The following is a 22,400-nucleotide window of genomic DNA, read 5'->3' on the forward strand; positions in this document are numbered from 1 at the left end:
CGGTTCTGCGTGGACTACCGGGGGCTCAACGCTGTAACGGCCACCGATGCGTTCCCCATACCACGCATCGATGACCTGCTCGATCGGATGGCCGGGGCTAAGTACCTGACCATCATGGATCTGAGCCGGGGGTACTGGCAGATTCCTCTGACCCCCGCGGCAAGGGAACGCTCTGCCTTTATCACCCCTTTTGGACTGTACGAGTCCACAGTGATGCCATTCGGCATGAAGAATGCCCCTGCCACTTTTCAGCGGATGGTCAATACGCTGCTTGAGGGACTTGAAGGGTACGCGGCTGCGTACTTGGACGATATTGCAGTCTTCAGTCCCACTTGGGAGGATCACCTAGAGCACCTGCGGCAGGTGCTCGGTCGGATCCACCGGGCAGGCTTGACCATCAAGCCGGAAAAGTGCCAGCTGGGCATGAGTGAGGTCCTCTACCTGGGTCACCGGGTAGGCGGGGGGGTTCTGAAGCCAGAACCTGGGAAAGTGGATGCCATCGCATCCTGGCCCACTCCTAGGACCAAAAAGCAGGTGATGTCCTTCTTGGGGACCGCCGGGTACTATCGGAGGTTCGTCCCACACTATAGCACCCTGGCCAAGCCCCTGACGGACCTCACCAAGAAGAAGCTGCCCGTCGCAGTCGACTGGACAGTCGCCTGCGAGACAGCTTTCGGGGCACTCAAAGCCGCCCTAAGTAGCTCCCCTGTACTGCAAGCTGCCGACTTCGACCGGCCGTTTGTGGTACAGACCGACGCCAGTGACTTTGGCCTCGGTGCTGTGCTAAGTCAGGTCAACACGACAGGCCAGGAACATCCTGTCTTGTACCTGAGCAGGAAGCTACTGCCCCGGGAGGTGGCTTACTCCACGGTGGAAAAAGAATGCCTGGCAATTGTATGGGCCCTGCAGCGTCTGCAGCCCTACTTGTACGGGAGCCATTTCACCGTGGAGACGGACCACAACCCCCTCAGCTGGTTACACACGGTCTCTGGGTCGAATGGCAGGTTGCTACGCTGGAGCCTCGCTCTCCAGCAGTACCACTTCTCCATTCGCCACAGAAGAGGCCGTGACCACGGTAACGCTGACGGGTTATCCCGGCAAGGGGAGGGTGCAGAAGGACGCACGGGGGAACACAGGAATGTGCTACCCCCTCGCGCCCTCGTATAGGGGGAGGTGTGATGAACCTGTAGCCGCCATCTTGGTAATGATAAATCATATCCAGGGATGGCCACACTTCAGCAGCCCCCACCCTTGGGACCTTCTGTTAAAACGTCAACTAGATAGTTTCCCCCCATCCAGGCTCCTGTAAGATAAGAAGCCTACTTAACACTTGAATGCTAGGAGCTTCAAAGACTTCGAGAGGAAACACAGCCAGCAGGGGGGGGTGCTTCGTCTATCTGTACCTGACCATTTGTCCCATAGGACTAGTTTCTTTGTCTGTCACAAGCATGGAGGCATAAGATATAGAAACATGAAAAGTACACGCATGTTGCATGGGATGGGCCAATAAAAAAATATCACGGCGTCCCGGAGCCATTGCGCACACAAGCCTCCGCGGTAGACGTTTGTACGTGCTCTGGAAGCCAAGATATAGCGCGGAGCCATTCCTGAGGACCGTATGGTATCATAATTGATATCAAAAGGTCGGTTGCGGCGGCCCGAATCCATGGGAACCCCTGGGGGTATCATGAGACCATCCCAGAAGAAGTTATTGGGTTCCATAGAATTTGGGCTTCTGATCGAAGTTAGACCTGAGGGTGGAGACTGAGTCAGCTGACCTCACCAGCAGTGGGCGGGACAGGGCAGGTAAGATAGCAGGACAGACAAGAGACAAGTCAGTCTTGACCCAAGAGTGGTGTGCTGAACATCTGAGCACCAGCTGAGGCCACCAAGGGGAGGAGCAGTTTGACCATGCGGTGGTAGGCCTCAGCCTGTAACAAAGAACCGTGCCTGCGATCGCAGAATCCTCTCCCTGCGTCACAAGAAAATCAAGAAACCGGTAACTGATATGCTGTGGTGATTCTGTGTGTTGTATTCCATTGTTGTATAGTTTAGCCTGACCTTATACCTGTGTATATTTAGTTGTATATCGTGTATCTAGTGTATTATTATAATCAATTACCTCAAGTAATTGTGGGCCTGCCTTTTATTCTGCATAACGAACGCACGTCCGTGTGAGCTCGGCTCAAGCCAAAAACGCTACCCAGGGTTGGTTCCTGACCCGATATAGGCCCATTCACGGACTGGGCGTATATCTAAAATAGGGACTGGTGGCAGCATACCAACTGGGGATTGGGGAAGGCTGGTAGTGACGGTCGGAGGTTCAGATATATATATTCCTGGCGCGGCCAAGGAAGATATATATACCACCCTCACTACAGAGGGCCCCGATACCCAGTAGGTTACAGGACAGTCTCTCTGGCGACCGCTTATCCTAGGTGCAGTTCCTTGACTGACCTGAGGCTAAGAGGGCGCTAGCGAGTTGTGCTGTGTAGTGACGTTACGGTTTAGTGACGTTGAAGGGGAACACTCTACCGTGTTCCCTGCGCTGGTTGCAGCTTCCTGGCACTACTTTCTCTAGGTGCAGTACCTTGACTGACCTGAGAGGTAAGGGGGCGCCAGAGAGCTGCACCCACCGGCCGGCTTTCATCACAGGCCCCATTGCGCTGTGTGGGGGACCATGTGGGGCCCCATTGCGCTGTGTGGGGGACCATGTGGGGCCCCATTGCGCTGTGTGGGGGACCATGTGGGGCCCCATTGCGCTGTGTGGGGGACCATGTGGGGCCCCATTGCGCTGTGTGGGGGACCATGTGGGGCCCCATTGCGCTGTGTGGGGGACCATGTGGGGCCCCATTGCGCTGTGTGGGGGACCACGCGGGGCCCCATTGCGCTGTGTGGGGGACCACGCGGGGCCCCATTGCGCTGTGTGGGGGACCACGCGGGGCCCCATTGCGCTGTGTGGGGGACCACGCGGGGCCCCATTGCGCTGTGTGGGGGACCACGCGGGGCCCCATTGCGCTGTGTGGGGGACCACGCGGGGCCCCATTGCGCTGTGTGGGGGACCACGCGGGGCCCCATTGCGCTGTGTGGAGGACCACGCGGGGCCCCATTGCGCTGTGTGGAGGACCACGCGGGGCAGTTTTTTTTGCATCATACTTTATTATCTATATTATTCTTGTAGATTGTGAGCCCTCGCGGGCAGGGTCCTCTCTCCTCCTGTACCAGTCGCCGTCACATTTTGTTCAAGATTATTGTAAATGTTCTTGTATTATACCCCTTTTTCACATATAAAGTGCCATGGAATAAATGGCGCTATAATAAATAATAATTCAAAGTTTTTTTTAAGCCTTTTGTTATTACATATTTAAATTGGGCTCTATATGCTTTTTTACTGCTTTTACATAACATATTATATTATTCCACTACAATTCCAAAAGTTAATGGTTTTATTTGATAAGGAAAAACGTCCTCAATTCTATACTTTTTTTTAAATTTTTTTTTTTATTTAAACAAATATCAAGGTTGGCCCGCAACTTTGTCCAAGCTTTTAACTTTGGCCCTCTGTGTATTTCAGATTGACATCCTTGGCTTAGAGGTTTATTCTCATCATGATAAAAGGTTACAATTACAAAAAGGTTGTAAAAACAAACAACTTTTGCAATATGACTTTTGATTAAAAATCCTCTGCAATCGGAGGCTAGTATCTTAGGCTTGGAGTGCATAGCTCTCTGTCTGCTATAGATTATATAGCTCACTAATGTACGAGTTGAGTTAATTTATGAGTTTTTCTAAACTAAAACCTCAGTATTCAGGTTAAATTGCCTTGTTGGCACTTTGCGATAAATAAATGGGTTTTGGATTGCAGTTTGGGTACTCTGTCTCCAAAAAGTTCGCCATCACTGGGATAGGGCATCAATGTCTGATCGGCTGGGGTCCCGCACACGGCACCCCCGTTGCAAGTGCTTACTTGTGGTGCTTGGCTGTTTAGCTGTAGTAGCCGACCCAGGGTACTACCATTCCTTCCATTCAATGGGAGGCGGATGTGCAGTACCCCGCGGAGGCCACTACAACTGGACGGCCAAGCACCGCAAGTAAGTACTTGCAGCCAGCACTGATAACAGCTGATCGGCGGGGGTGCCGAGTGTGGGACTCCGGCTGATCAGACATTGATGCCCTATCCTACAGATAGGGCATCAATGTAAAAGTAGTGGACAACTTCTTTAACACTGTCAATGGCAACCAACCATTGCAGAAAGGTGATTAAAATGAACCATCAGTGTCCTCTATCGTGCTGGAAAGCTGTACATGCATAACAGGCGTATTGTTGCCATCAAGAAAATCGTTGACTATTGGATAGCCTTGCTATTACATTCTCTGTATGAAAGCAAAATGGAGGAATTTTTTTCCTGATACCAAAAGGGAGTGCAAATAGGCTTATTATCAGGATAAGCTGTTACCTGCTCCGCAAATCTTTTTTTTTTTGAGCCTCCACCTGCTGACCGCTAGGCTGACCTGGTGACCCCTCTGTGATACACCCAGTCCTAACGCTCCCAGTCTGTGCCAGTGTTGGGGCTACAGCAGGCAGCCACTGCATCATAATTTACATTTTGGACCAGATGCTTTATCTGCCATTGTGACAACCTAATTCATTTAAAAAAACCTTTGTCTGAACAACTATTTGTAGTCCTACTTAAAATATGTCCCATCTCAGGCAGATGCCCTGATCCCATGGACTTAAGGATCAGCAGATTGGACCAGTGGCATGAAATGGCCCAGTTTGCTATTGGTATCCTGTCATGTCCAGCCTCTAGTGTAATGTCAGGGAGGGTATTCAGTGCTTCCCGTGTCGTTGTCACACACGATTATACTGCTGATTCCTGCACTATAGTCATTTTATTGTGGAAAGTGTAGGTACGCTTTACTATTGCTTTCTTTTTTGATAAAATTAAACTATTTCTTATCTTTTTATCTCCAGGTGAACTGCAGAATGCCATTGACTTATTTACAGAAGCTATTAAACTTAACCCACTGATTGCTATTTTGTATGCGAAACGTGCAAGGTGAGAAAAATTAAATGTATTTCCAAATGATTCCAGTACTAGTTATGTATACAGGCAGTCCCTGGGTTACAAACTAGGTAGCTTCCTAAGTTTGCTTAGAATTTGAAACTGGGCCGACAAAAAACTCCCAAAAAACGAGAAATACTCACCTCCTCATCAACCATGCCCTGCTGCTTGCTGCCCGCCGTCCGGTCCTTTTCTTTCTGCCATAGCATACCGCTTCTCTGGCCTATTCACTGTAGGCCAGAACTTCCAGCCACGTCCAGGCCTCGACCATCACTGCCCTTCATAAGGTTGCAGCACACATCACTGCCTTACAACGTCCCAAAAACAATAAATTCTTTAACTTTCTGTTACAGTAGCCATATTGGGACTTGTTGAACTAATATGAATTGGTGGGGGAAAAAATGCAGTTCCAACATTTTGTTCTTTGCATGGTAAAAGAAAGAACTGTGAACGTTATTAACATTTTTTTTTTTTTTAATTTCATTTGTGGAAATAAAAAGTTTGGGGATAGCACTACATTTTAATAGAAAAAAAAATAATTTTTCATTTAGTTCATTCCACTTTGCGTTAATGCATACAGGAAACATTTCTGAAGGGTTAACAAACCTAAACACTATTGTGAATACTGCAAGGTTGCACGTTTTTGAATATGTAGAACACTCAAATGCACATTAGAACTGAGTTGGGTCCTAAACATTTCTGAAAATAATTGGACACATCAAAAAACCAGATCAGCATAAAAGTACACTTATGGGAAGTGTCAATTGTTAAGTTTAGTGTGGTACGACTCTGTTTTAAAGTCAGACTTATTGAAGTTTAGAAATCACAAGTTCTCACACTTTTTTTTTTTTTTTTATGTCAATTAAATTTTTTTGTTTAATAAAATCAAAACAATGACCGATGCCAGATTTGAATGTTGCAGCATAAAACCACTTGTTTGGTCTTTCCAGTACTGATGATTGATATAAAGATCTATAAAATGTAGACATAGGCCTAAGGCCACGTTCACACACTCAGTATTTGGTCAGTATCTTACATCAGTATTTTTAAGCCAAAGCCAGGAATGGGTGAAAGATACAGAAGTGGTGACGTGTTTCTATTATACTTTTCCTCTGATTGTTCCACTCCTTGTTTGGGCTTACAAATACTGATGTAAAATACTGATTGTGTGAACATGGCCTTATGGTATGTGCTCATGATACGTCCGGGCCTGCAGCCCAGATGCTGCGGAAGGGCCGCCTGTGGCTTCTGCTCAGTTTATGCAAATGAGCTGCGGACATTTTTTTTCACAAGCGGGCTTTCCCTATGGAGGTTGGGTCTACAGGGAAAGCCTGCATGCAGACACGCAGGAGAAATTGACATGCTGCTTGTCTGAAAAGACTTGCTGCATGTCAGTTTCTGTTGGTGATCCGCAAGTGACCAGATACGCATAGTGGGCATGGGATTTCTAGAACTCCCATCCACTATGCTGTAACATCTGGCCGCTGTGGGTTTGACGCTGCAAAAGTTTACAGCGTCAAACCCGCAGTGGCTCTTGATCGTCTGCACACACCCTAAGGGTGCTTTCACACTGCTTTTTGCCACCTGTTCGTTGATCCTATGCGCCGACGGGGCCATAGACTATAATGGTGCCGACCGAGTGAACGTGCGCTCTGCTGTGCATCATTTTGGGGCGTGTACACCTGCTGGAAACAGACACCCAGACACAGTCTACTATATCTGTTTCCAGTAGGCGTACACGCCCCCAAAAATGATGCACATTCACTCTATCGGCATCATTATGGTCTATGGCCCCATCGAGGCATATGTCCGAATCCCGTTTTGTGGGGGGTTCAGACGTAAGCCCTGACGGGACCAACTAACGGATGCTTAATATGTCCGGACTCTGCACATGTTAAGCTTTATTTTTACGAAATATGGTAGAATTTTGTGTTTTGGGTCCAACTTTTAGACTTCATAAATCTTTATGCATTTTTTTCCCTCTTGATGCATGCAAAATTGCATGACGGTGCCTGTGTACATAAGTTGCTGAGTAGCATTTTGACAATGTTACAGGTTTTTACTTTCAGAAGATGGATAGATATGAGGTTTAAAGTGCACCTGTCAGCAGGTTTGTGCGCAGTAAACCACATACACTGTCAGGTGGGTGACATTACACTGAGTAAAATGATACCTTTGTTGATGAAATCTGTCCTGTGGTTCTTTTAGAATCTTTATTTTCATTTCTGACATAATGCTATGCTCGTGCTCTGGGGTGGCCTTTAGGGAGGGGCTTTATCTTGTGCTTTTCTTATGTATTCATATCTCTGCCTTCTGACAGGTCACTGTGCCTGGATACACCATACTCATTGGGCACTGAACCCTAATGAGTTAAAGAAGTGACACACATATCCTTCAATAAAATATACATTTTATTGTTACATTTTAAAAAAGAAAAAACACAATAAAACAGAAAGGAGACTAAAAAATGCACTGGGGCACAATCATACATGCACTCTATGTAATTAACAACAGACACAATGGCTCAATGTTCTGAAAAAGATCCTCTCATTGATAATCAAATTCCAATGCAATAGAAAAACTATTGCCATAAATGTTCATATATATGTTATATCTCAAAAAGTAGTATCCAAATCACCAAGTCATGAATACAGGATCTCCATATCAAAGGAACACCATATAAGAATTTAGGTATTCATATGTTTCCAATACCTTATACAGGGTAGAAATTATGCTCCTATACTTGAAAATTAGTATACACATTTGTGATCAAGGAGATAAATAATTATTTCTCCAAATATACCCAGTGCAAACTGTATCCATTTAGGAGGAGATTTCTCCCCGTGTTAAATATTGTTATATACATTGAAAAGATAATTACTTTCCATTGCCACCCTTTCCCAAAGTGCAAAAATGCAAAGGTCTGATCTATTCAGGAGGAAATTCCTCTCTGTGTAAGTGAAACTAAAGCCCCCGTCTCACATAGCGAGATCGCTGCTGTGTCACGGTTTTGGTGACGCAACAGCGACTTCACCAGCGATGTCGCTATGTGTGACACTTTGCAGCGATCAGGCCCCTGCTGTGAGGTCGCTGATCGCTGCAAAGTGTCCTGGACCATTTTCTGGTCGTTGTCCTCCCGCTGGTCAGCACACATCGCTGTGTGTGACCAGCGGGAGCAGCGATCAGGCTGGTAACCATAATAAACATCGGGTTACTAGGGGCACACGCGCACCTAGTAACCCGTTGTTTATCATGGTTACGAGCCTGCTAAAGTGAGCGGTAACCTCCCGCTCACCGTAGCAGAGTGGTAACCATGATAAACAACGGGTTACTAAGTAAGCGTGTGCCCCTAGTAACCCAATGTTTATCATGGTTACCAGCCTGCTCCTGCTTCAGCAGGCTGGTAACCAAGAGCAGGACATTGTGGAAAGATTCTTTCCACGATGTCGCTGCTCCCCTGATCGTTGGTGAGCCTGCCTGTTTGACAGCTCACCAGCGACCACATAGCGATGCAGCAACGATCCCGAACAGGTCGTATCGTTGTCGGGATCGTTGCAGCGTCGCTAAGTGTGACGGGGCCTTAACAGATCCTCTAACATCATGACACAGGTGGCTGGACGGAGGAGCAAATCTATACAAAGCATCTATATGATAGGTAAATAACATTCCTGACCTTTTGGTTTGATGTTCAATACAAGTTATATTTATGCTAGTGCAGTGTCCAGCCATCTGTGTCATGATGTTAGAGGATCTGTTAGTTTCACTTACACAGAGAGGAATTTCCTCCTGAATAGATAAAAGATACAGACCTTTGCATTTTTGCACTTTGGGAAAGAGGTGGCAATGGAAAGTAATTATCTTTTCAATGTATATAACAATATTTAACACGGGGAGAAATCTCCTCCTAAATGGATACAGTTTGCACTGGGTATATTTGGAGAAATAATTATTTATCTCCTTGATCACAAATGTGCATAGTAATTTTCAAGTATAGGAGCATAATTTCTACCCTGTATAAGTATTGGAAACATATGAATACCTATATTCTTATATGGTGTTCCTTTGATATGGAGATCCTGTATTCATGACTTGGTGATTTGGATACTACTTTTTGAGATATAACATATATATGAACATTTATGGCAATAGTTTTTCTATTACATTGGAATTTGATTATCGATGAGAAGATCTTTTTCAGAACATTGAGCCATTGTGTCTGTTGTTAATTACAGAGTGCATGTATGATTGTGCCCCAGTGCATTTTTTAGTCTCCTTTCTGTTTTATTGTTTTTTTTCTTTTTTAAAATGTAACAATAAAATGTATATTTTATTGAAGGATATGTGTCACTTCTTTAACTCATTAGGGTTCAGTGCCCAATGAGTATGGTGTATCTATACTATAATTCTGAAGTGCTAAATGATATAGTTTGGACTTTTTTTGAGAATAAATTATAAGGTCACTGTGCCTTCAGTGACCTGGCTATTATTTTACATACTGCCTGTGTAATTTCTGTGACAAACATAAAATTTACATACAACAAAATGGCCCTCGCCGCGCGCGCAGTAGCATCTATTACTTGCCGATGTTACGGCGCGGGCACCATCTTGCTAGAGGAAAAATAAATTTGTTTGCAGCAATATGGCCCCCAACGCCTGCGCATGCATAGTAGCGTTTCTCGGTTGCCAAGAGATGCTACTGCGCATGCGCGGCGCCATATTGCTGCACCCAAATTCTTTTTCCAGAAGCAAAATGGTGCCCGCTCGTGCGCAGTAGCATCTCTCTGCAACCGAAAGATGCTACTGCGCGGGCGGCGGGGGCCAGTTTGGGACATGTAAATTTCACTTTGGCACAGAAATTACAAAGGCAGTATGTAAAATAGTAGGCAGGTGACTGAAAGCACAGTGACCTGTCAGAGGCCAGAGATAGGCACACATAATGAGAGCACCCGCTACAGACCCTCCCTAAAGTCCCGCCCCAGAGCACGAGCATATCATTATGGCAGAACTGAAAATAAAGATTATAAAAGAACCACTGTCTGGATTCATCAACAAAGATATCACATTAATCAGTATAATGTCACCCACCTGACAGTGTATGTGGTTTACTAAGCTCAATCCTGCTGACAGGTGTTTTTTGCGATCCCAAGTTGACTGACACCATCCATTTTATCCACATGATGTACTGGTAAGCAGGAAAAAAATTCCAAGTGCAGCAAAATAGAAAAAAACGCATTTGTGCAGTCAATTTTTTTATTTACAGCTTTCATTGTAAAGTAAAAATGACCTGATAATATGATTTTCCAGGTTAGTACAATTATGGCAATAACAAACATGCATGTTGGGTTTGTTTGTTTTTTTTTGTTGTTTTTAAATTTAGTAAAAAATGTTGCTTGTCGCCATTTTCTAAAACTGAAACTCTTTACATTTTTGGTCGATGGAGCTGTATGAAGGCTTATTTTTTTGCGCTGAGCCAACGTTTTTATCGATTATCTTTTGAAGTCGAAACAGTGCTTTGGTTGCTTCTAATGTTTTTTATTTATTTTTTTTCTCATGACACAATCTGGTTAATTTTTATATTTTGATAGAACAGCTTTTTACATATGTAGCGCTGTATTTTTTTTTTCTGTTGGGGGTGATTCTAACTTTTTATATTCTCTTTCTGTTGATATTTTTTATGAAAAAAAAAAAAGATTTTTTTTTATTTCTTATTGTACATGTTGGTCCTCTTTAGGGAACTTGAACCTGCAGCAATTCCATTGTATTGATGTATATAGCATAAATCACAGTCTCCTATGAACACCAGCTGCGGACTGGCTTTCACTGGAGTACGGTCAGTACAGCCCCGGGTTCTTCATCAGACCTCGGCTGTCATGGCAGCCCAACAGCGCACCCCCTGGACATGCACTGTAAATGACCTTACCTGCCAGCAAAGATGCAGGCTCAGTTACTGAACCGCACCCAAGTCAGGGGGCCGGCGTATGACGTTACAGTCCTTCATGACTGTAACGGGTTACTAGCAATATTTTAATTTGTAAATTAGGTTGATGCATCAATAATACGAAAATTGTCCAGAAGCACAAATTGTCAAAAGACCATTGATGCTAAAAGGGTTAGGTCATTGCCAAATATTTCTTACACCTTTATTTAAAATCTGGTATAACCTGTCATGTTGAGAATGACATCCCGCCAAAGTCACTGCACCGTCCTGTGCCCCCTGCCTCTAAACACAGCAGTTAGGCCCGTTCGACGCGTCTTTGTTTAGTTTCTTTTTCCCTCATATATAGAAAACAGTCCGTGCTTCTTTTCATTGTCTGAACCCATTTTTTGATCGATGTCAGTTTTTACAGTCCTTGTAGCATTTGTTTTTTAGTGTATGAACAAAAGAATTGTAGCTTCTCCTCGGGTTATATGGGTTACATTGTGTATTACATTGTACATTGTGGGTTACATTTATTTTTTTTCCTTTCACAGAGCCATTGATTTGTGTTGGTGAATTTGACCCAACACAGATCAAAATAGGAAGTGTCTGAGTTTTTTAGGAAGGTTTTCTATTGTTAATCGGCACTCAAAAAAAATGTGAAAAGGCTCATTCATTGTACAGGTTCTGTGATCCATAAGAATAATGGATTCCAAAAAAAGTAATGCGTGAATCTGACCTTAGACCCAGCAGGTTATCACTCTATTTTAGTCTCTGCATATTTTTAGCACTTCTAAAAAATAAGGCACATTCAGCAAATATTTTCAGCGTGCTGTGCAAGGCAACATGTGGCGGTCCCAGCTGCTCACTGCTCCTGCAGGCCGGCCTTTCCTGGTCTTCCTGTTTAGCGCTTTCTTACAAATGCTCTCACTCCCGACTTGCAAACTCTGTCGGCCAAATTGTTGTTGGATTGCTGTTAAAGTAAGAAAAACCCACAATGGTCACTGAAATTACTTGAAACTGTCAAAAGTAATTTTGCTTTTTAGTTTTCTGTAGAACCACAATTCAAGAGCAATGTCTGATTTTCATTAATTAATATTCAGTACATTTTAAATTGAAAAATTACTTTTTTCACTTTACTTCAATGACCACTGTGGGTTCTTCTTATTTTAAGAGAAGTCACCAACAATTTTTGTCCATGTGTGCGCACATGTATGTATGCATCTAAAATATATAATATAATATATTACATAACAGCAAAAAAATATTATTTTTTTTTTGCTGTTTGCATGGCAGGCTGTAGTTTTAATTGGTATCGGCACCGCCAGATGCTGCACAATTGCTCTTATTCTGATAGAAGCTGTTGTGCAGTACGCAGCAGCTACTACACAGTGAATGCAGCTCTATGCTTAAAGCCCAATCACTTTTTTGTCTTTAACTTGTTTTGTGACTTAGCACAAAAACTCGGATGTTCAGCTAAAATGTTAAATTTAGTGCAGAAATTTCAGGCGTACATTAAGTTACTGTAGGGGATAACTGGAGTTTATTTACACAAAAATGTTGTGATATTTTAAAAAGTCGTGATTTATTAGATTGAAACTCAAAATAACACGTAGTCCAATGTTAGTTTGTGTGCTTATGAACACGAAAGTTTTTCCACAAGGATCTAAAGTCACTCTGGGAAACCACACAGCTAGCACTAGTCTTGTTAGTTTCACAGTCAGTTACTTGGGATGAAAAAAGACACAAGTCCATCAATTCAACTTTTCTTGACCAGTTATACAATCTCCATTGCTACTTTACTTATAGCACACAATACTATTCATTGTAAGAAAAGCATCCAGACGTTTTATAAATGCTGATTTACTACCATTACTACCTCTTGTGGTCGGGCATTCCACAGTCTTACTGCTCTTAAGCCCCCGTCTCACATAGCGAGATCACTAGCGAGATCGCTGCTGAGTCACGGTTTTGGTGACGCAACAGCGACCTCACCAGCGATGTCGCTATGTGTGACACCTTGCAGCGATCAGGCCCCTGCTGTGAGGTCGCTGATCGCTGCAAAATGTCCTGGACCATTTTTTGGTCCTTGCCCTCCCGCTGGTCAGCACACATCGCTGTGTGTGACCAGCGGGACCAGCGATCAGGCTGGTAACCATGATAAACAGCGGGTTACTAGGGGCACACGCGCACTTAGTAACCCGCTGTTTATCATGGTTACCACTCTGTACGGTGAGCGGTAACCTCCCGCTCACCGTAGCAGAGTGGTAACTATGATAAACAGCAGGTTACTAAGTGCGCGTGTGCCCCTAGTAACCCGCTGTTTATCATGGTTACCAGCCTGCTCCTGCTTCAGCAGCCGGCTGGCAACCAGGAGCAGGACATCGTGGAAAGATTCTGATCGCTCGTGAGCCTGCCTGTTTGACAGCTCACCAGCGATCACTTAGCGACGCACCAGCGATACCGGCCAAGTCACATCGTTGTCGGGATTTCTGGTGCGTCGTTATGTGAGACGGGGGCTTAACTGTAGAGAACCCTTTCCTATTTACATTCCATCTCATTTCATTTGTGGTTATTCCTGTTCTATCCCATCTACTGGCTCTTTTCCTTTTTTTTTTACCCTTCCTCATTTTCTGATTTGTTCTTCTCCTTTGTTCAATCTCTCTGAAAATTTCATCTCTAACTGATTGTAGGAAGCAACTTGATTTAAACCTCAATGATGAATTATTTTTCTGTATTTGTCTGCTATACTATAACTTTTGTAATAGCTTCCATTGTTCTGACGCCTTCTTGGTTTACTATTCTGGTATTTACCTTGTGCAAATTGCCATTATTGATGTAGAGAAACAATGTAGCCTGCTTTGTTGTGGCCATTCACCTCTTTGGGATTTAGGACAATTGTAGCACATCTGGCTTGGCATTTCCGGTTCTCCTGACCACATCTGGTCACCACATGTAGATAGGTTAAAAGAAAATACCTTTTGCTACATTGCACACCAAATATATGTATACACAAATATCTTATGTTTTCTTTTTCCTGTAGTGTTTATGTTAAGCTACAAAAACCGAATGCCGCAATCCGTGATTGTGATAAAGCTATAGCCATCAATCCTGATTCTGCTCAGCCATATAAATGGAGAGGAAAAGCACACCGGTAAGGGTTTAGTGCATTTAGTAGGTGGCACATAACCGTGTGAGTGAATAAGGATTATGTAATGTCAAGAGATTGTTCTTTACCCATGGAAACATTACTGAATCTTAGAACAGTGATTCCATGTGTAAATGGAGAATTGAGATAATTCTTAAACTATTTTACATCGTACAATGAATAGAGGCATCGATTAGCAGGACTCTGGGCCATCAGCCAGGTCCGTAATCTATGACCGCTTTTTTTTAAATTTTGTCAAATTTTCAATCTTTTCAGAAATAAACACAACATAGCAACCTTTTGTTTATTACTAACATAAAGTACAATGTGATAAGTCTCAATCATTGGGATATGTAGAAGCATTGCAAACTTCTTATGACCTAAAGTGATAGATATAAGATATGAAAAATTCGACTTGGTCACTAATGGGGTTAATCAGTAGGAAGTTTTCTGATTTATATGCTCCCTTCAAGGTGCTAGTTGCTGAATTACTGCATTTTCCGCTCTGGTCCTTCATTTGGACCCCATAGCTTGGACCCCATAGCCTGCACCCTGACTCTCTGAAGGAAGCGGCTTCTTCAGTCTGGAATGATAGTTTCTTAACGCCTTCTTGTGAAACTCAAATTATGTCTGTCATAGGAATCTATAGAGAAAGTGACTTCTGGTCCTCGCCGAGGATTTGGTGACCAACTACAGACCAAAATACTAAAGAATTTTCGGAATGTAAACCTAGGACATCATTGTGCTGCTAATTTTTTTAAAGTGCTTCTTTAATTTCATAATGATCCAGCAAAACAGATTTGGTTGATCTTTTAACTATTCTGTAGGCTTCTGGGTCACTGGGAAGAAGCTGCACATGATTTGGCAATGGCTTGCAAATTGGATTATGATGAAGAAGCAAGTACTATGCTTAAGGAAGTGCAACCACGGGTAAGTAATATGCTTTGTGGACATCTTGTTAAAACTCCTGAACCATAATTTTTCCATTATTGAGACTCTATTTGCATGTATAATTATAGTGTAATTTTGACACATGGACTTGTTACCACATCAACTCTTTATTTTATACCCACTGCTCACCCGAGTATGTAAAATATATATATATACGTAACTTTTTTTTTACTTTAAATCTGTCATACAATTCCAGAAAAACTGGCCTTTTTTATTTAGTGCTGATTTTATGGTCTTCTTTCCGAAGACTGTGCTCGCAGGATCCTCTGGGGCTTGTCTTTAAGCTGGTCTGCATTATTACGCTGTGTGCTCAAACCATAAAAATCAGCACTAAATAAAAAGGCCAAATCTCTGGAAACATATGGCGGATTTATAAAAACATGAAAACAAACTGCATACACTAAATACTCTGAAGCAGCTGGAATCAAAAGAGCAAAAAATGTCCACTTTTGACATGGTGACAGGTTCTCTTTAAAGCTAGGTTAGGTTGACATTTGATGCAACAAATTTGACTTCACGAGCATTCTCACAACATAGATTACTACCTTTTACGTTCACGCTGGCTAAAATAAAACTTTGTATGTTATGTTCTGTGTAAAGTTTTTAATTGTTGCCTCCTTTTTAAAAAAAAAAAAAACAATGACAACCAAAGTTTAAAATCACAATGTATTGATAAAACTGGCTATATATTTATTCTGTCTCTTAAAAACCTAACTAAAGCATAACTAAAAGGCTGGAGTGTGTGTTTAACACCAACGTTTGCAATGGTCATTGAATCCGTACAGCAACTTGGTGGAGTAATAAATGATACATAACCACTGACACATGCAATATAGCTAATACTAGTGCAAATACTGTGCAACTTAAAGGGGTTTTCCCATGAATAAAGTACATTTTAATGAATAGATCTTGGAATAAAAATAATTTCCGCAATGGGGTGTTTAAAAAAAAAAAAAAAAAAAATGTTCCTGTGCTGAGATAATCTTATAAATGTGTCCCTGCTGTGTACTGTGTAATGGCTGTGTCTGATCGTGCAGGAACATGGTCTGATCATACCACAGCTCCTGGGCGGGGGTGGAAGCCAAAGAGTATACAGGCAAGACCGCATGGGATCACAGGATCACTTGCTGTTTTTAACTAATTTGTTACCTCAGAGAGAGAATGAATCAGCTGTGATCTCCTGCTGTCCTATCTGTATACTCTTTTTTTGCTTCCTCCCCTGCCCAGGAGATGGATGTGGTACGATCAGATCATTTTCCTGCACAGTCAGACACAGCCATTACACAGTATCAGGGCTGTGGAGTCGATAAGCCAAACCTTCGACTCCGACTCCTCAATTTCCTTGACACCGACTCCAACTCCCTCATATATGGCTCATGTTTAAGTGATAAATTTACGGTAGGACACATTTTTCTCAGCTAAAAGTCTAGACCCTTAGATCAGGAATAGGACAGACATTTATAGGACATTAAAAAAACTAAATTTTCCGGACAAGCCAATGCATAACTGACCCTTCCGACTCGCAATACATTAAACCTACAAAGAACTACTAAGTCATAGGAGGTCGAAGACGCGTATATTTATCAAAACATAATTTTATTGAATAATTAATATACAACCATTTCTACAAAACATGTTAGAAAGCCATGCTCATTACCTTAAGCGCAAACAATGGGGAAATCCCCAAAAGTACTACAGAGGTATCAGTAAGGCTCACAACAAAATAGGCTTATTGGAAGACATATGGGTATGACTTAATGCCATTACATAGTAGTTAGAGAGGGAAAGATTGATTACTAGCTTCGAACACCATGGTCTCACTGCAGCAATATATACCAATGTGAAAATATTACTTGGGTTACATAAGGCAAAATTGCCAACAAAGAAAATCTGTCATAATTGTGAGACCACACTGATAAGAATCATTCAGAGGCCATGTTACACGTTATTATCCTCTCCACCAATGTAATAATCTAAAAATTAGCTAATTTACTTCCCTTGAAAAAGGTGCCTGTTGGCACCGAAACGTGCGTTGGAACGGGATAAGACTATTGGCGTGGAAGCAAGGCAGTCAGGTATTTATTGTATATTTACATTTGATTAATTTATTTTTATACCTCATACCTACTGCCTGGGGTTTAGATTATTACATTGGTGGAGAGGATAATAACATGTAACATGGCCTCTGAATGATTCTTATCAGTGTGGTCTCACAATTTTGACTGAGATTTTCTTTGTTGGCAATTTTGCCCTATGTAACTTAAGTAAGTGAGACCATGGTGTTCGAAGCTAGTAATCAATCTTTCCCTCTCTATCCACGATGTAATGGCATTACGTCTTACCCATATGTCTTCCAACGAGCCTTACTGATACCTCTGTAGTACTTTTGGGGATTTCCCCATTGTTTGTGCTTATGCTAATGAGCATGGCTTTCTTGCATGTTTTGTAGAAATGGTTGTATATTATTCAATAAAATTTATGTTTTGATAAATATACGCGTCTTTGACCTCCTATGACATTTCATAACTTTCCCAAATTCTTATGAAAAAATATTCCCCACAAACTGCATTGAACTACTGTACCCAATTTATTATATATTTTAGGAGTTTGAGTCGGTCCATTTTATACCGACACTGACTCCACAGCCCTGCACAGTACACAGCAGGGGCACATGTATAAGATTATATCAGCACAGGAACAATTTTTAATCACATCCAATTGTGGAAATTATTATTATTATTCCAAGATCTATTGATTAAAATGTTAAAATTAGCTTTGTTCGTGGGAAAACCCCTTTAAAAGGGAATCATGTGATTCATGCTGGCCAATCCGCGGGCTGAATGAATTCGATCCTGCCTGCACGATCACAGCTAGGCATTTTTTCTCTGAAAAGCTCTGCTGTTTTCAAAGAGAATATACTTTGAAGATCTGGTCAGGTACTAACGCTGCTGCATGTTATCGACAGATCTTTCCCTCGCCTGTATATTGGTAGAGACCTGTCAATCACTTACAACAGTGACCGGATTAATCTGCTCTCTGCCTATGGTCACCGCTGGCTTTTCAAACTAATATTTTCTGTGGTATGCTCTAGCTGCAATTTTGTAACCAGGCTCTGATTCTTGCTGCCCATGGTTTTGCCAGCATGGATCTAATGACTGGTTTCCTTTTTAAATGCATTTATTTTGAGGCCAAAAATCATTTTTGCAATTGAGCACAAATAAAAAGTAAAATTGCATTTTTAGGTTACTCATTCTGCAGCCAACATTAAACAACACAGAAGCTATCAAACAGAAATGTGCCCTCAAAGGAGTCCATGTTTTTAAGACGTGGCCCGATTCATCAGGACTGGCATTGTTCACACCAGTCTTGAAGAGATGTGCTGGAGTCAGACGTTCCGGAATCATGAAGCGGCTTCATGATTCAGGAGTGTTGGACAAGTGGCATGCACCTCTGTGTGCGCGCCTCACTGCAAATCTTACTACAGTCCCTGCTGGAGTAATATTTGTGGGGTAGTGAATGCTGCCTCTCTTCATGAATTTGATAAGCAGCTGTCGCCACGCCCCCTTCCAGCCCTAGCTCCTCCCACTTTGTAGAAGCTGGGCAAAAATGGTGAGAGCTCCAGAAGTCGCAAAATATTAGCATAGCCTTGAGTTGTCCCAAAATTATGCGATTTTGCAAAACTTTTTACACCAGAATACCGTTTCATGAATAGGACCTAGCTGCTACCACTAGGACGCAGACACAGTTCTTCCTACCAGCTTCACCACCTCTTCAGGAACAAAGCTATAGGAGGTCATTTACCTGACTGGAAGGTATTTTTTTTTCTTCTTTTTATTACTTTTTCCTATTGTGAATTTGGGTAGAACCACATTATGAGAAGGGAGAACTGTGTAACCTAAAAAAATATGTTGGCTGCCCTACCTCCAAAAAGAAAAGGGGGGCACAGAATAGCCCCTACTTCCCTATGACCTGTCAACCAGAGGTGGAAGTGAGTATATACAGTGAATCCAAAAACTGGAGTAAAGGGCTTTTTAATTTCCAAGGAAGGGACTGCTTTTCTAGCAGAGAATTGCGAGCACTTTTTGCAGCCATCCCTTCCAGTCTTTCTAACGTTTCAGCCGTTTCCACCAGTGCCACTCACCCGAATACTCCAGGGTAGTTTTGTTCTTTTCTTGATCCTCCCTTCTTCGGCTTTACATACCATTTACTTCTGCATACTTTGGGAAACTTTAATCCTTGTAGTCCCCTTCAGTCAAGTGGAAGTGCAGCATCCCCTGAAACCCTTTGACTTGAACCTCCCCTTAGTTCACACCTTGCTTTAAAAGGGCAGGATCGTATGCTCAAGCAATTTAATTCCAAAATTTCCTGCCCAGGCCCAACTAGTTGAGTGCTGGGCTTCTAGCCCTGAGTATTTTGTGACTCCGACCGCCAATCCTTTATGCTGTATGTCAGATCAGAGATGAGCGTGCTTTTACAAAGCCCCTTTCGTCCTTCACTCACTCTGCCTGTTCATCTGCCACAGTAATGACTACCGCTGTACTCCAGCCCTAAATTTGAGAAGCCTTCTTTTTAACATCTGTAGGGCTATGTTCAGAAAAGCATTGTCAGTGTGTTGTCCATTTGTGCAACGGACGACACTTTAACAGCATGCTGCTCAATGTTAGTTGGTGTGCTTATGCACATGAAAGTCACTGTGGGAGACCACACCGAAATCACTAGTCTTGTCAGTCACTTGGGTTGAAAAAAAAGAAACCAGTCCATCAAGCTCAACCTCCTTGACCAATTATACCTCTCACCTAGCCAAATCAGTTCTCATACTTTGCACTGACGAGGGGCAATACTCCAAAACATTTTGTCTGCAAATTGAGATCTGATTTGGCTTTTATCCGAAGTACTATTACAAGGCTCTTTAAATGGTCAATAGTGACTTGAAGAATTGCTGCTTCCAACAGGTAGCGCCATAGAGTTTCAGTCCTCTTAATCTCTCAAGAGGCAATTTGCTGAGCAGAGATGAGCATGCTGGTTTGTCTTACACGGTCTCTAATGGTTTCTGGCGTCAAAGGACCTGTACGCTCACTCTACCTCATCATCTCTCACTTGGTGTTTGTCATCTTCAAGCCCAAACTTTGAGGCTCCTTCTTTACTCTGACCTTGACATCTCATCCTATCCTACTCCTGCAGCAGTTATCCTTCAATTTATATCCAACATTTGGCTTTCATACTGACAAATTAGTTCATCCTACTGTACATTATTTCTTTTTACCTCTTCTGTTGAGAATTTAAGTGGACCAAAAGAGATTTCTCTTTCATCTGATATCAGCCTCCCAGGGATGAACAGTTCTCAAAGTTTAGTTCTCGAGCAGCTTTTTATAGTTACAAAATTTGACATCACTGATAAAAAGCACAGTGCTGTGATCTTGTTTTTATAATATAGCCTTCACAATTGTGCTTTTCGACAGAAATCCTTTCCACACCTCATATTCATGATGGTACCAAGAGGTTTTTTGTCCACTACTCCAAAGAGTGACCACTTCCTTTTCCTTGGGTTTTTTTCTTTCCCCCCACCCCCACCATGTACCATTTTTAACTTTTTTAGCATAGATTGATTCTGGCACTTGGCTCTTACTTCTATCCAAGTGGTTGCTCATCTGACTCCATAACTTTAAGACTTCCTCTTGGTCCTTGATCCATGCAGTCATCTTTTTTTTAAGTCTTTGTGAGATCTCTCACCTCCTGTGTCATCCACATAGTGAAAAGAGCTCTCTCTCCTGTGCAATTGCCACGCAGGTGCACTTTGCTCTACCATACTGTGGCAGAGCATAAAATATCAATGCTCTAGTGTGGAGATCTCGTTTCACTACTTGGATGATGCAGGATGTATCGGAAGATGGCGATTAGTAGTAGAACGGAGGCACAGACGCCGCAATGATGACACCCATAGGACCGGTCCATCCTTGTTTACATACAGTGCTGAAGCAATTAAAATATTATTTTTGGGGGTTTACAGGGGAGTGAGTAGATGATACACGTTTGTGGGATGCAGCACAGGTGCAGCTAAAGCTAGTGGCTTTTGTGCAGAGAGTCAAAAACTGGTGACAGTTTTTTTCCTAACTTTGCTTTTAACATATTTTCCTTTTTTCTGGTGATCTTTTTTCCTTTTTCAAATTTTTACATACAGGAGAAAATTATAGATACTAAGAGCTAGATTTAAAATTTTAGTTCACAGAACCTTGATATTGATAACTGAAATATATCGCTTGTAGTTTATTGTGATGTTAGAATACAATTGTAAATTGTTACCTTGATAGATCAGAATACATATGTGCTACATGGAACACTTAAAGGGGTTGTTAGGCTACAAGTCTACAGTCACTCTGTGACTGCAGACTTGTGAATCGTCATAGTGCGCGCGCTGCGTGCTGAGAGGGTTCCTTGGCTCTAGGAACAGCAGGCATATGACCGCAAGTGTGCGATTTGCATGCATGCGGTCATGTGCCAACTAGACGTGCTCTGCCTCAATCAGTGCAAGTATATTTAGCGAGGCTGGACACACCTAGTCAGAATTTGACTGGAAGTATGCAAATCAAATACTTGTGGTCAAATGACTTCCAGCACCAGATAATTCTCACAACACACAGTGCGCGGAGTGAGAATTCACAGCTCTGCAGTCATAGTGACTGCAGACTTTGTACCCGAGCCTGAACAACCCTTTTTAAGTCACCACTCCAGCTTTTTTTTTTTATTTCAGTGCTGTAATGTAAGTTCCCTGCCCATTGTACGAACGTCTGTGATACCTGGTTCCAATTTCTTTCATATGTGTTTGACACTCTTCAGTACAACCTGTGTGTGTCTTAATTGCATAATTATTTTCTGCTGTTAGCCGTGGGCACAGATGAAGTGGCTAAATCCACTAGTTTGAAATGTTATTTCCTTACTTTAAGGGCGCAGTCAGACGACCGTATAAATCTTGACAGAGATCGGACCACAATGTATGGACTGGCCGTGCCTCTCCTGACCTGAGCGTGACAGTTTCATATATTTCTACGTTGCTGTCACTCTCGCGTGGGGAGAGCTGCCGGCCAGTCCAAGCATTGCGGTCTGATCTCTGTCTGATTTATACGGCAGTCTGACTGCGCCAGAAATGACCAACGATTTGGCATGATAAAATCTGCGATGACTGATCATTGATTTTTCACTCGAGAGCAAAGTCAAAGCATCTCCATACAAGTTAGATTGTCCTATTCTGTGTCAATCGGTGGGTTCTTCATATGCGTCTGGCTCCTATATCTTGTTCTGTCAATGGACAGCAGATAAATAT

General features: G+C 42.6%; 1 protein-coding gene across 1 annotated transcript in view; it reads left to right on the forward strand.

The window, feature by feature from the left end:
• ST13 (ST13 Hsp70 interacting protein) overlaps positions 1–22,400 on the forward strand; it is a 113,610-nt gene that overhangs the window by 63,829 nt on the left and 27,381 nt on the right. The window contains exons 6-8 of the mRNA XM_073644163.1: positions 4,976–5,060; positions 14,027–14,137; positions 14,959–15,061. Of these exons, the coding sequence (XP_073500264.1) occupies positions 4,976–5,060; positions 14,027–14,137; positions 14,959–15,061 (299 nt within the window). The remainder of the gene's footprint in view (positions 1–4,975; positions 5,061–14,026; positions 14,138–14,958; positions 15,062–22,400) is intronic.

Source organism: Phyllobates terribilis, unplaced genomic scaffold, assembly GCF_046119375.1.
Source record: "Phyllobates terribilis strain yellow unplaced genomic scaffold, ASM4611937v1 Scaffold_8__6_contigs__length_399053987, whole genome shotgun sequence".
In the NCBI taxonomy this organism is placed as follows: Eukaryota; Metazoa; Chordata; class Amphibia; order Anura; family Dendrobatidae; genus Phyllobates; species Phyllobates terribilis.